The sequence below is a fragment of the Anarhichas minor genome, unplaced genomic scaffold (genome assembly GCF_050575085.1).
Source record: "Anarhichas minor isolate MPS153535 unplaced genomic scaffold, ASM5057508v1 ptg000055l, whole genome shotgun sequence".
Classification (NCBI taxonomy): domain Eukaryota; kingdom Metazoa; phylum Chordata; class Actinopteri; order Perciformes; family Anarhichadidae; genus Anarhichas; species Anarhichas minor.
Window position 1 is genome coordinate 5,941,112 of NW_027466501.1, and position 13,565 is coordinate 5,954,676.

The 13,565-nt window shown below is 42.0% G+C and overlaps 1 protein-coding gene across 2 annotated transcripts; it reads right to left on the bottom strand.

Moving 5' to 3' along the window:
* Nucleotides 1-843: 843 nt before the first annotated feature.
* Nucleotides 844-6,425, bottom strand: ldhba (lactate dehydrogenase Ba). 2 transcript variants are annotated; one of them, XM_076076067.1, is made up of 7 exons: nt 6,297-6,425; nt 4,777-4,894; nt 4,524-4,697; nt 4,270-4,443; nt 4,041-4,158; nt 2,766-2,889; nt 844-1,011 (listed from the first exon to the last, which is right to left on the bottom strand). In XM_076076067.1, the coding sequence occupies exons 1-7, from the start codon at nt 6,423-6,425 to the stop codon at nt 844-846; spliced, it is 1,005 nt and encodes a 334-aa protein (XP_075932182.1). The 2 variants fall into 2 exon arrangements, with proteins under 2 accessions (XP_075932182.1, XP_075932183.1); XM_076076068.1 differs by lacking the exon at nt 4,524-4,697.
* Nucleotides 6,426-13,565: the final 7,140 nt, after the last annotated feature.

Sequence of the window (13,565 nt, forward strand, 5' to 3'; positions counted from 1 at the left end):
TGTGTTTCTAATATAATAAAACCTGCTGAACATTGAAAATGTTATTGGCAGTTAAGAAATATGGAACCACCTAATCTTTTAGAAATAGTATGCGGTACAAACATTATTATCTAATTGATGCAATGAAATGAATAAATCTGCCTCTCTAAAGTGAGTCCTTCTTTGTGCAGTGGTGTGTTCTTCACAATGAAATGATTAGTATCCTCATTAACAGAATAAACCACACACAAACACACACGAGCCTTCACCAGGTTCAACTTTATTAAGTTACACACAACACAACACACAACACTGACAGAAACATGTGGAGCTGGACGCTCATCTCCCTCTGCTAACACTGACTTCACACTGAGTGTTTGCTGCAGACTAACACTTGTAGACGAAGGAGGGAAACAGCGCCGTCTTGGATTTGTGGGGTCTTTGTCTGAGTGCTTCACTGCAGGGAACTAAAGGAAGGACTCACACAGCGAGTGGAGGAGGAGGACAGGGCTTGTGCTTGATGCTGGTCCAAACAGCTGATAGAGTACAGTAACACAGGTCACCTCACATCTCTTAACACAAACACAGTAACACACAACATCAGCCTATCACTGGTGGGAGACATTCTGTTTCCCTTTTAAAGGAGCACAGCCGTCTTCCTCAGACCTAACGGTGATATAATGGTGACATAATGCAGCGCTGATATGAAATCATATCAGGCTGGATGACGTATGCAAAACTGAAATTCTCACCCACACAATCTTTGAAAGACTGGTGTTCTCCTTCAAAATGCCAGCGGTTCAATGTGAAGAGGGGGACGTTATAAAAGGGGTGTGTGCGTGTCGACAGGCATCGTGGGTGTGTTCAGATGTCCTTGAGGTCCTTCTGGATGCCCCACAGCGTGTCGGCGCTCTTCCTCAGCTGGCCCACCTCGCCGTCCGTCAGGGTCATGTTGACCACGCTGCTCACGCCGGTGCTGTTCAGCACGCAGGGCAGAGACAGGAAGACCTCCTCACCAATACCAAACATGTCCTGAGACACACACACACACACAGAGTGAGGGGAGGAGGCGTAGAGAACACACACACACACACACACAGAGTGAGGGGAGGAGGCGTAGAGAACACACACACACACAGACACAGAGTGAGGGGAGGAGGCGTAGAGAACACACACACACACAGAGTGAGGGGAGGAGGCGTAGAGAACACACACACACACACACACACACACACAGAGTGAGGGGAGGAGGCGTAGAGGAACACACACACTCAGTATATATGCATCCTTGTGCCTCTCTCTAAAAAGGTTGTGCTCATGTCCTCAGAGGACGAAAATGTCCATCTCAAAATGTGCCATAAAATGACATATTCATATTATTTTCTACTTTCACTGAGTTAAATGTTCATAACTACCAAATATTCATAATTTGAACCCTTTTCTTTCATAATGCCAGTGTTTTGAATGAAACATTGCATTATGTCGTGTGTACTAAATGCTCGGGGAGATGGGAGTAATCTGCATCAAACACATAAGAGCAGCGACAGAGTGGATGCCAGGAGAGGAGCATGTGTGACTGGATCTACACTGAAACAAACTTTGTGCTTTTATTGGGTTTCTGTGGACATTTGTGTCCTTAAGGATCTGAGTGTCTGTATTTTAGCTGCACCGTTTATTATAGACTCATTATAGCAGCTGAGGTGCAACTTCAAAAATACAGAAAATGTCAAATGCCAAAATGTATGACATCTGCATTAACATAGACAAAATGATGAAACAATAAATGGAAATAAAAGAGCCATTACGTGATGCACAAGGGTTACAGAGATAGTATTAACTGAATGGTTTAATGTTTTGGGAAATACTTATTACATTATTATAACTTAGTACTTATTAGCTTTTATTTTCTGAGTGAAATGAGAAGATGGATATCAGTCTCAGGACGTGATTAGCCCTGAAGTATACAGAACATATACATAAATATGAATATCAATGTAAATATAAATATAAACATAAATATAAACATAAATATGAATATGAATATAAATGTAAATGTAAATATAAATATAAATATAAATATAAATGTAAATATAAATATAAATATGAATATCAATGTAAATATAACTATAAATATTAATATCAATGTAAATATAAATATAAATGTAAATATAAATACAAACATAAATATAAATGTAAATATAAACATAAACATAAATATAAACATAAATATAAACATAAACATATAGACTAATCATACTACGGAAGTCAAGTGTGACTTTGATCCTGATCAGTTAGCAGTAATATTCATGACTATCTTATCTATTAAATGAGCGAAGAGGGATTCAGTTGTTCAGCCTATGAGTAGAAATGGCAGAGAAGCACCGATGAAGGTTGTGATCGTTTGATAGAAGTCCAAAAAAGAACCATGTGACCTTGGCCTTGATAAGAAGAACAACTTTATTTAGGCTATGGCTTGTGTGTAAGACTAGATTACCATCCAGGCCCTGGGGTCCTGAAAACCCCATATTCATTGTTTAAACATTAATTGCAAATGAAGCACCACAAAGGCACAACATCAGCTGAAATGATTTGAAAATCGAGGCATCATTACTTAAAATGTGCATTGTGGGTAATACCAACTTACTACAAACAGCAGGTCAGTGGTGGCTGGTAGCTCATTGTTTCCCTGCGGCACTGTAGAGAGTCTGTGTGTGTGTGTGTGTGTGTGTGTGTGTGTGTGTGTGTGTGTGTGTGTGTGTGTGTGTGTGTGTGTGTGTGTGTCAGACCTTGACCATGGTGGAGACCGGATGGACCCGGCTCATGTTCTTTACGATGCTCTCAGTCAGGTCTGCCACGCTCAGACCGATGGCCCAGTTAGTGTAGCCCTTCAGCTTGATCACCTCGTAGGCGCTGCGACACAAACAGCCACAGGACTCTTCACATCCATACAGCGTGTGGACAGCGTGTGTTCACAATAATTCACATATATCTACATATATTTACCAGCAACCACCCAGAACACCATTGCAACTCTATGATCTGACCCTGACCCTGTAACACCTGACCCCAAGAGATGTGAAATCCATTTCACAGTGATGTGACACGTGCACAAATAAAGCTTCCCATTATATCATCAAAGATATATGTAATTTAATATATTCTCATAAGCCTGTTCTGCAATGCAAGAAATGACATCATTGTGTCATTTATCAGCATATTTAGCATCAGTTACCAAAGGTTAATATCAGGTTGTTGAATAATCAATGTATTATGCCATCATAGGCTCTGGAGGTAAAAGGTGGTTTAAGCTGATTGCTGTTGGATGTACAATGAATGGCTTAATGTAGTGAGTAACACGGGCCCCCTGGGGCCACTCCAACTAACACTGTAATGGCCTCAGAGAACAGAAGCACTCCCACTGACAGACCTGTTTAATAATGACACAGACGATAGCAGCTATCAGCCCACTTAATCTGCAGTTTAGGCTCCATACAGCAGCAGGAGGCTGAGCGCGGAGACGGACAGACTGGACTCATGTGAGGAAGCAAAGTGACCTACAGGACGGCCATGCTTCTTCTTACGGAGAGGAAGTGGATCGTCTTCTGTCAGTGGTGTCACAGATGCTAAACAGGAAGTGACATCAGGCCTTTGGCTCCAAGTAAATATCTATCTATGGTATGCCATCTCATTCATTATTAAATGACAAATATGGTTATGAAATAAATATATGAATAAATGAGGAAATAAATAAATGTAAATATAAATGAGTCGTTATAATTCAATAAAGAAAGAAAGAAAAAGGTTTAAAGTGCGTCTATTCATATGAGTGTTTCTCTCACAGATTCACACTAAAGCACAAGAAATAGATCTAACTAGCTACCTTCTCACTAACCGCCAATTTATTGATCTATTTAACGATAATGACTCATATACATTAATATATGACAGGATGTATTTCAAAGACTCGTTTATTTATCTAACATTGAATGAACTGGTATTCCATAATGAGCCCAGTCTACTGGATGTTTGTCACACACACTCAGTCAAACAGACAGCCCTACCTGTCCACTACAGCCTTGTGTGTGGCCGTCCACTGCTCCTTATCACCATCAGTGCCAATATCAGGGTTCAGGCTCTGCAGGTTGACTCCTGCCACGTTAGCTCCACTCCACACCGGCACTGAAAGACCAGCACAACAGTTATTACGGCGCTGTGTGTGACTCTCAAGTCAAGTGACATTCAGGTTTTCAGTGGCACTGCCCTGATGGTGGTAACGGAGAGTGTACCCACCGCTGGTGTCTCCATGCTCTCCCAGCACCCAGCCGTTGAAGGAGCTGGCGTGGATGCCGAGGCGTTCGGCCATCAGGTAGCGGAAGCGGGCCGAGTCCAGGTTGGTGCCGCTGCCGATGACGCGGTGATTGGGCAGACCGCTAAGCTTCCAGGTCACATATGTCAACACGTCCACTGTGGAGGGTGTGTTACAACCAGTGGCTATTGATAGCATTTATAGTTATTGATGATAATGTGTGTTCTCTCATACTCACCAGGGTTGGAGACCACGATGATAGTGCAGTTGGGGCTGTACTTGACGATCTGGGGGACAATGGCCTTGAAGACGTTGACGTTCCTCTGCACCAGGTTAAGGCGGCTCTCACCCTCCTGCTGGCGAACGCCGGCCGTCACCACGACCAGGCGAGAGTTGGCTGTGACCGCGTAGTCTGGAGGAAGAGGAGAGAAAGGGAAACAACATTTGATGTCTGGAGACCTTTCTCTGGTGTGCGTGCAGCCGGTCCTGACCTTTGTCAGCCACTATCTTGGAGGTCTTGAGGAAGAGGCTGCCATGCTGCAGGTCCATCATCTCTCCCTTCAGACGATCCTCCATCACATCCACCAGAGCCAGCTCGTCACACAGGTCCTGTCCAGAGCAGCGGCATTATGGAGGAGAGACGGACACTACTTCACAATGGAATACTCTCATGTGTGTCTGCAGGGTTTTCATCTTTCAATTAGAATTCAGATGTGATGATGCTTTTATAACTTCAATGTTGGAATTTTTATTCAACACAGAGATTCAGTTTCGTATGTCCACACATGAGCTCTTACACTCAAATCTAATCAAATGTTTTTATTAACACTATATATATATATATACAGTATATATATATATATACAGTATATATATATATATATATATACACTATATATATATATACACAGTATATATATATACATACATATAGTGAAATAAATCATTAAAGATATACAAATATATACACATTATTTCTATCCAGAAGTCTGTTTCTCCTCACGATCCTATATGAACATACTTATGTGTTTATTAAATAATGGACAAAATGTGTAAACATATATGAAAATACTGTTTTTGATTCAATATCTGTTTTTCACATTCACGCGCATTACTTATGGTCGATATGTTCTAATATGTTTTTCATATACTTAAGCATCCTATATCCTCATATTTGTGTTATTATTTCTGCTATTATTATTGTTATTATTGTTATCATTATATTATATCCACTGCTACTATATTTTTATTATTATTATGATTATAGCTGTTGAGTTGTCTCTGTCTGTCTGACATAAAAACATGTGTGTGTAAGATATGTGACACCATATGCTCCTCCCCTCGAGGTACAACTATTATAAAATACAGCTATAAATGATATAATATAGGTACGAACAATATGATTTACCACCATGTCTCACACATAATGGAATGACATCTGCCGTTTTAGTTTCACATAATACTGATTGATCTTATTATGTAGGGTATTCTTACACCGGCACAGAGGAAACCTGGTCCCTTCATATTTTCATGGCATTTAATTCTTTATTTAATCAAAAATCGAATTCAGTTTAAAAAAAACATTTTGAAATGTATTTGTACACAGTATATGACTGTTGAAAGACATACACTGACATCTATTTTGATATGTATTTTACACATATGGCAATGTATCAGATTTCTGTATTCGCTCTACAAACTATACTCGTATATTTACAGGTACTCATATATTTACAGGTACTCGTATATTTACAGGTACTCGTATATTTACAGGTACTCATATATTTACAGGTACTCATATATTTACAGGTACTCATATATTTACAGGTACATCCATGAAATGTGACCTCTGCCTCTACCCCATGCTCAGCAGCAGGAGCAGTGGGCTGCTGTGAAGCTCCCGGGGAGCAGTGTGGGTTTCAGTGTCTTTCTCTAGGACACTTCCACATGCAGACAGGGACTACCGGCTGCACCCGCTGAGCCACAGCCGCCCACTGCTGTTGTGTCTTACCCGCAGCAGGATGCTGATGGCGCAGGCCATGCCCACCTGGCCCACCCCGACCACAGTCACCTTGTTCCTGGGAGGCTCAGCAGGGCTGCTGGCCAGAGGGGTGATGAGCTTCTGCAGCACTGAGGACATGATCACAGCTGTAGGGAGACACAGAGGAGACATGTCCTGGTGAGCAGGTCCCACAGTCACAATCTGCTTCAATGTGTCTCAACTAGTCCTTTAGGTTCATATACAGCCTCCAATACACAGCAGTGTGCCCAAATACGTTAGTGTATTAACACACAGGACACAGGAGCAACGAGGAAGCACATAGAGCTGACTACATCAGCACACGCATAGAACATGTGAGTGAACAGCAGGGTTGCAACCAATTATTTTCATCATCAGCCATGAATCTGTGGAGCAATTCTCCAATGAATCAGTTAATGGTTACACAATGATCTATAGCAGAGGTCTTCAACAGGGGGTCCGCAACCCCTAGGGGGTCCTGCAGGGGGGTCGGAAATCTTTGGTTGATTAGACAATTCTTCATTTTTTTATTTTTTTTCCCCAAATTTACATGTCTTTAAATCCACATTAACATGAATCCAACATATTGTAGCGGATGGATAAATGGAGGCAGAAGATGTTGTCTTTCAGTCAGAGATGCACACATTCAGGACCAGAGACATCATGACGAGAGACATCAGGACGAGACATCATGAGGAGAGACATCATGAGAGACATCAGGACGAGAGACATCATGAGAGACATCATGAGGAGAGACATCATGAGAGACATCAGGACGAGAGACATCATGAGGAGAGACATCATGAGAGACATCAGGACGAGACATCATGATGAGAGACATCATGAGGAGAGACATCATGAGGAGAGACATCATGAGAGACATCATGAGGAGAGACATCATGACGAAAGACATCATGAAGAGAGACATCAGGACGAGAGACATCATGAAGAGAGACATCAGGACGAGACATCATGAGGAGAGACATCATGAGAGACATCATGAGGAGAGACATCATGAGGAGAGACATCAGGACGAGACATCATGAGAGACATCAGGAGGAGACATCATGAGAGACATCATGAGGAGAGACATCATGAGAGACATCAGGACGAGACATCATGAGAGACATCAGGAGGAGACATCATGAGAGACATCATGAGGAGAGACAACATGAGAGACATCATGAGGAGAGACATCATGAGAGACATCATGAGGAGAGACATCATGAGAGACATCAGGACGAGAGACATCATGAGGAGAGACATCATGAGAGACATCAGGACGAGACATCATGATGAGAGACATCATGAGGAGAGACATCATGAGGAGAGACATCATGAGAGACATCATGAGGAGAGACATCATGACGAAAGACATCATGAAGAGAGACATCAGGACGAGAGACATCATGAAGAGAGACATCAGGACGAGACATCATGAGGAGAGACATCATGAGAGACATCATGAGGAGAGACATCATGAGGAGAGACATCAGGACGAGACATCATGAGAGACATCAGGAGGAGACATCATGAGAGACATCATGAGGAGAGACATCATGAGAGACATCAGGACGAGACATCATGAGAGACATCAGGAGGAGACATCATGAGAGACATCATGAGGAGAGACAACATGAGAGACATCATGAGGAGAGACATCAGGACGAGACATCATGAGGAGAGACATCATGAGAGACATCAGGACGAGACATCATGAGAGACATCAGGAGGAGAGACATCATGAGAGACATCATGAGGAGAGACATCATGAGAGACATCAGGACGAGAGACATCATGACGAGAGACATCATGAGGAGAGACATCATTAGAGACATCATGACGAGAGACATCATGAGGAGAGATATCATGAGAGACATCATGAGGAGAGACATCATGAAGAGAGACATCAGGACGAGAGACATCATGAAGAGAGACGTCATGACGAGAGACATCAGGACGAGAGACATCTGGACTGTCACCGTCATCATCATCTTCATGTTCACTGATATGCTAATCTGAACATACATGTGTTTTTTACCATGACCCGTATCATATCCATCCCTGCAGCATTGTCTATGTTTGTCCTATTATGATACAGAGGGTTAAAGTACCACCATGGTGGAATATGGAGTACGTTTACATGTTCTCCCGGTGTCAGCGTGGGTTCCCTCTGGGTTCCCTCTGGGTTCTCCAGCTTCCTCCCACAGTCCAAAGACATGAAGCCTGTCCTAACTGAACTAAAATCAATTCACTGAGTTGATCTCATTGTGCACTGTTCAGCTGTCACTACATGGGCAACACCAACAGGCAGACTTCATGTCATACAGGACAAGTGAACACTTTAAATGGTGGGACAAAATGGGACACAGCGTACAAATTCAACTAGTACTTTCATCAACTTCTAGAAACATAAAAGACTGAAGTCCTATTTAATATAAGAGGGAAATCATACTAGTTGTTGTATAACACATCAGAATATCATCGGTACGCAGAAAGCACAAAGCCCTGTGAGCTCATATACACATTAGGATTTGGGCTCATGTGGACAGCCTGCTTGTCATGCTGGTTGGTGTCCAGAAAAGGACACAACTCGTGGCTCTATGGGGCTGTCCACTTATTCAGGAGACAATAGAGCTTCTGAATCACTACATGCCTCATTGTAGCCTCCTAAAATCAGTTACGGTTGACCAGCTTCATTGCATACAGCAGTGCATGTGTCCCACCAACACAGCCGTTAGAGGGGCAGCCTGTGGTTTAGGTCCTCTCTGTTATGATGTTATGTAACCACCAGGCCTCAGCCTCCATCTTCCTTGGCTTTGGTGACAGTGATGAGAGACTACTCAGTTTAAAACATGATGAATAAGAGTTGGAGAGTTCAGATCCACTAGGAGGAGGTTTCCTGTGTGAGGGCAGAGCAGGTGCACAGCGGGGAGTCAAGTCCGATGTGGAGGTGAATGCACCTCATCACGTTAGTGATGGAATGTGAACTCAGCCGAACATTTCTGATTACATCACAGATTAATGAGCCTCGGTAGCTGCACGTGGGATGAACTGTATCACAGGCTGAAATCAGCACAATTTCGCACGTAATTCAAAATCATTATTCATCATGTAAACTGGCGCAGAGCATGAATGAAATTAGCATTTAATTCAATTTAAACTGAGACAATGTTTCTCTCTTTAACTTCGCATTCATACAAGATGAGCTCGTGCAGCGGCATTTGAACGGAGAGCATCCGTTGCTGCCGAGGCGTTCAGCGCGCATCACTGCGCCCGGAACATCCGCACAGTACTCACGTTTTAACAGTAGTTCTGCTGGCTGGGGTCCGCTATGTGGTCCGGTGCTGAGACGGTCTGGAGTCTAGCGGCTGGTAGAGATGGAGAGATGGCTAGTGGAGCTGAACGGGCTGCAGCGAGGAGGGGGGGCATTGTGTTCACGATGGGTTCACGTGTGAAGAGGGGTGCAGAGCATGGCGCCGGTCTACGTCACGCCATGGAAAACGGGAATAGATGATAACTGTCAGACCTTTTCTTGTTATTTTTCTTCTTATTGACACTTTGACAACATTGTCCTGAACATCTATGCCAACAAAGCCTGTTGGTTTGAATTGAATGGCTTACATCATTACGTCCTCTCCGTCTCTAGACCTTTGTTTGGAGTTTCCTCTCCTCAGCAGCAATGATGCAGCTGTTACAGTCAGTGAGCTCAGTCCAGGCTGTCCTCCTCTGTCCCCTTCATTCTCTGAAGTGTCTACGTCCATAACTTCACTACATCTATCTATCAGCCACAGCTATTTTATAAATCATATTTGACATAGATTAGTTCCATCCTGACCAGTAAGTATTCAAATATATAATATAATATAACACTGATAGCACAATGAACTGTTGATACTTGAAGTGCATTATTTTGCTGATGACACTGAAGGAACATGTTGAATTGAGGACTACATTGGTGGTATTGCTTATTAAGGATCTGGGTGTTTCTACCCATCACCAGACAGGTCATCAGTTCTCAGGTCTCAAGTAAACATCAGGTCTTTGCTCTAAAGAACCAAGTCACTGACAGGTCTCAAGTCCTAAAGTTTGGCTTTTTGAGACCTAAACCAGTAATAATGCGCTCTTGGTCAAATGTAAATCCATTTCCGTCTGACATTTTGGAACCACGCGTTTGGTCTGCTACAACTGTTTTTTTGTTTACATTTTTCTAAGTGGTCACAAAACGTTAGTTCTTCATGCTTCTCTCCTGCAGCCTGATGCTGTCGGGATGGTTCAAACAAAGTGATCTGAGATATTAAGAGTTGACTTGCTGGGAATGAAGTGTCCAAGTCATGTGACTCAAGTCCACACCTCTGCGGTTATAAGACACGATTCAATCTTTCATCTGAAGCTTCTGATAGGCACTGTAAACTGGACAGGTCTATTTATCTGAGTGGACCCGAACAATAAACAATTGTAATCTCATTGTATTTGTATTTACTCAGTGTTGCACTCTGTGGTGCAGAAACATGGGGCTGAACCGTTACTAAAATGTGACCTACATTAGATCACATGATTAGATCTGGACGGTGGTGGTCAGCACTTCCATCACTTTATATGTCTTGGAACAAAATGTTACATTTTTACTAGTGCTGGGCAACGATTCAAATATTTAATCGCGATTAATCGCATGGATTTTTTGCGATTAATCACGATTAATCGCATTGTTATGGCAAAGTTCAATAATGAATTCAAAAGTAGTGTATTGCGCACTTTTATTTTAAAAGTATTGCTATATGAGCAAAAGGTCAATAACATTTGGTTCACGAGATGCAGGTAGCATGTTTTATACTTAATGTGAATATAATTCATACTTTGTTGGCATCTTATTCTGAAAACCGGATGTTCGTCTGAAGAAACCGGATGTTGTCTCGCGTTAATCTTTCCGCTACCTTTCAAAGTCCTTCGCTCGCTCCCGATCTGTGCCGTTTAAATGCGTTTACCGTGAATGTCAGCATATAGGTGCACTAAAATTACTGACTATAGGATGTTTGCTGGCTTTTATCCCACTGTTCTTGTCATCCTCTTGTTGTTATGTATATGATTGTCTCTTGTCTTTCAATTAAAAAAAAGAAGAAAAAAAATTTATAATAAATTTAAAAAATGCGTTAACGCGCGATAAAATAATTGTCGGCGTTAATTAATGAATGCGTTAACGCGAAATGAACGCGTTAACTTTCCCAGCACTAATTTGTACCTTTCACACAAGCTTAATATTTATTTCATTTGAATGTGAATGCATTGCATTAGAACACAGTAGAAATGGTTGGCCATACATCCAGCACGCTGTTCTCTCCCCCCCTGCTGATCCTGCACATGTCACACATGATGATGACGGCGGTGGTGATACAGGCTGGCACCCAATAGGAAGCTGTAGTCCCTCTCTCTCCCTCCAACAGGGCGAGGAGGGTGATCCCTTAAAGGCGCCCACTCAGCTGAGTCGAGGGCCTTTGTGTGTGTGTGTGTGTGTGTGTGTGTGTGTGTGTGTTAGGGCTGTTAAGGTCGTTGCATGCGAAGAGTGAGGAGAGTGATGAAGGGATTAGATTGGCCAGTGGAAGAAGGCGGGGCTACAGGCTGTTACATAACAGAACACAAAGCAGCCTCACTCTCTCTGTCTTCATCACTAAACACTCAAAGGTTCACACGTCTCACAATATTCTGTATATCTCACTTGTTTATAGTCCTGACATCTGTTCGTTGTTTATAGTCCTGACATCCGTTCGTTTGTGCACTTTATTTTATATTTCACTTTATTTTATATTTCATCTTTATTTTATATTTCATTTATTTTATATCTCTCTGTAATTTTTAATATGTTTCTACTTGCACTGATTGTTGTTGATTGTTAAATGTTTGCACCTCCCGTCACGCCAAATTCCTTGTATGTTCAACATACCATGGCAATAAACGGTTCTGATTCTGATTCTGATTCTGTATAAACAGTCCTCATGCTGTAGACTCAGGGATGAGCAAACAGACTGTCCTTGAGGCTCACGTACTGACACGTAGAGAGTGAAGGCCGGTCCAAGAACACATTTCAACTACATCCTAAAACTCTAAAATGATATCGCGAAGCGTTAATAAAGACGAGCATCACATTGCTTGGGACCAGTGAAGACATCATGATGCTTCTGATGCCCGACATTTCATTTGTTCCTTTGTTCTTCATTTTTGATCTGAAATGTTCCCATTCTTCACTTGAATTATTTCATTGCCTTATGATTGGCCCAGTCCAGCATGTTGTATTCATAAGTGTATCCAAATAAACGTTATTATTATTCAACTCAACCAAAGCTCATCATGACCTGTAGGTTGTGTTTCTTATGGTGCCCTGAGAACTCAACTTACTGCAAATTAAGACAACACATGCAAATAACCAAAACACGAGCAACTTCTCCAATATGACAAAACATAAAAACACAGCTCTGCATATCGAGAAAACACAAGCAGATACAGAATCATGCTGCAGATACAGAATCATGCTGCAGATACAGAAACATGCTGCAGATACAGAAACACAAGCATATTTTTCCTGTTGGGGGCCCAGTGATATGGAGGACAGAATATGAGAAGTATAAATTAATTAATTAATAAATGCATTAATACATGTATAAATAAATACAGGAATAAATACAGAAATGAATAAATAAAAGAATGAATAAATACTGAAATAAATACAGAAATATTTAAATGCTGAAATGAATAAATAAAAGTTGATACCTAAACAGGACATAAATAAATAAATCTATTTCTACATTTCTGTATTCCTTCATTTATTTATTTCTGTATTTCAGTGTCCGTATGTTAATGAGGTCGGCGGTCCGAACCTCATTCTTAAGCAGGATTGGTCGAGTAGGGAAGCAACCGATTCCCAACAAATCATCCCTGTAGACGACGTCAAAAAACTATCTCGCAGCACTAACGGCGTCCACAGTCTGCAGCTGGACTGCTGCGTGAGGCTGCTGTGAGACCGACCACCTGTGAGTGCTTTGGGACGGCAGAGGGGCTCACGGCAGCACCCGCTGCTCGTTGAGGACAGTAACTGCAGAATGATACGTGCTTTCACGTCAGAGTCTCCAAAACACCAGGAAAGTCTTCAACAACACCAGAAAAAGTCGCTAGATTTAGCGAGAAAATCGTCAATTTGGCAACACTGGGCTAGTCCACTTCAACATTACTGTGCAAGGCAGCAGTAGTAGACCAGAAGCCATCACACTC

Excerpts from the sequence above, each read along its gene's own strand:
- ldhba (XM_076076067.1), bottom strand. The coding sequence starts at position 6,425 with ATGTCCTCAGTGCTGCAGAAGCTCATCACCCCTCTGGCCAGCAGCCCT. Across the intron at positions 4,895-6,296 it reads CCATCAGCATCCTGCTGCGG|GACCTGTGTGACGAGCTGGC; the intron begins GTAAGACACAAC and ends TGCTCTGGACAG. Across the intron at positions 4,159-4,269 it reads AGAGCATGGAGACACCAGCG|TGCCGGTGTGGAGTGGAGCT; the intron begins GTGGGTACACTC and ends CTGGTCTTTCAG.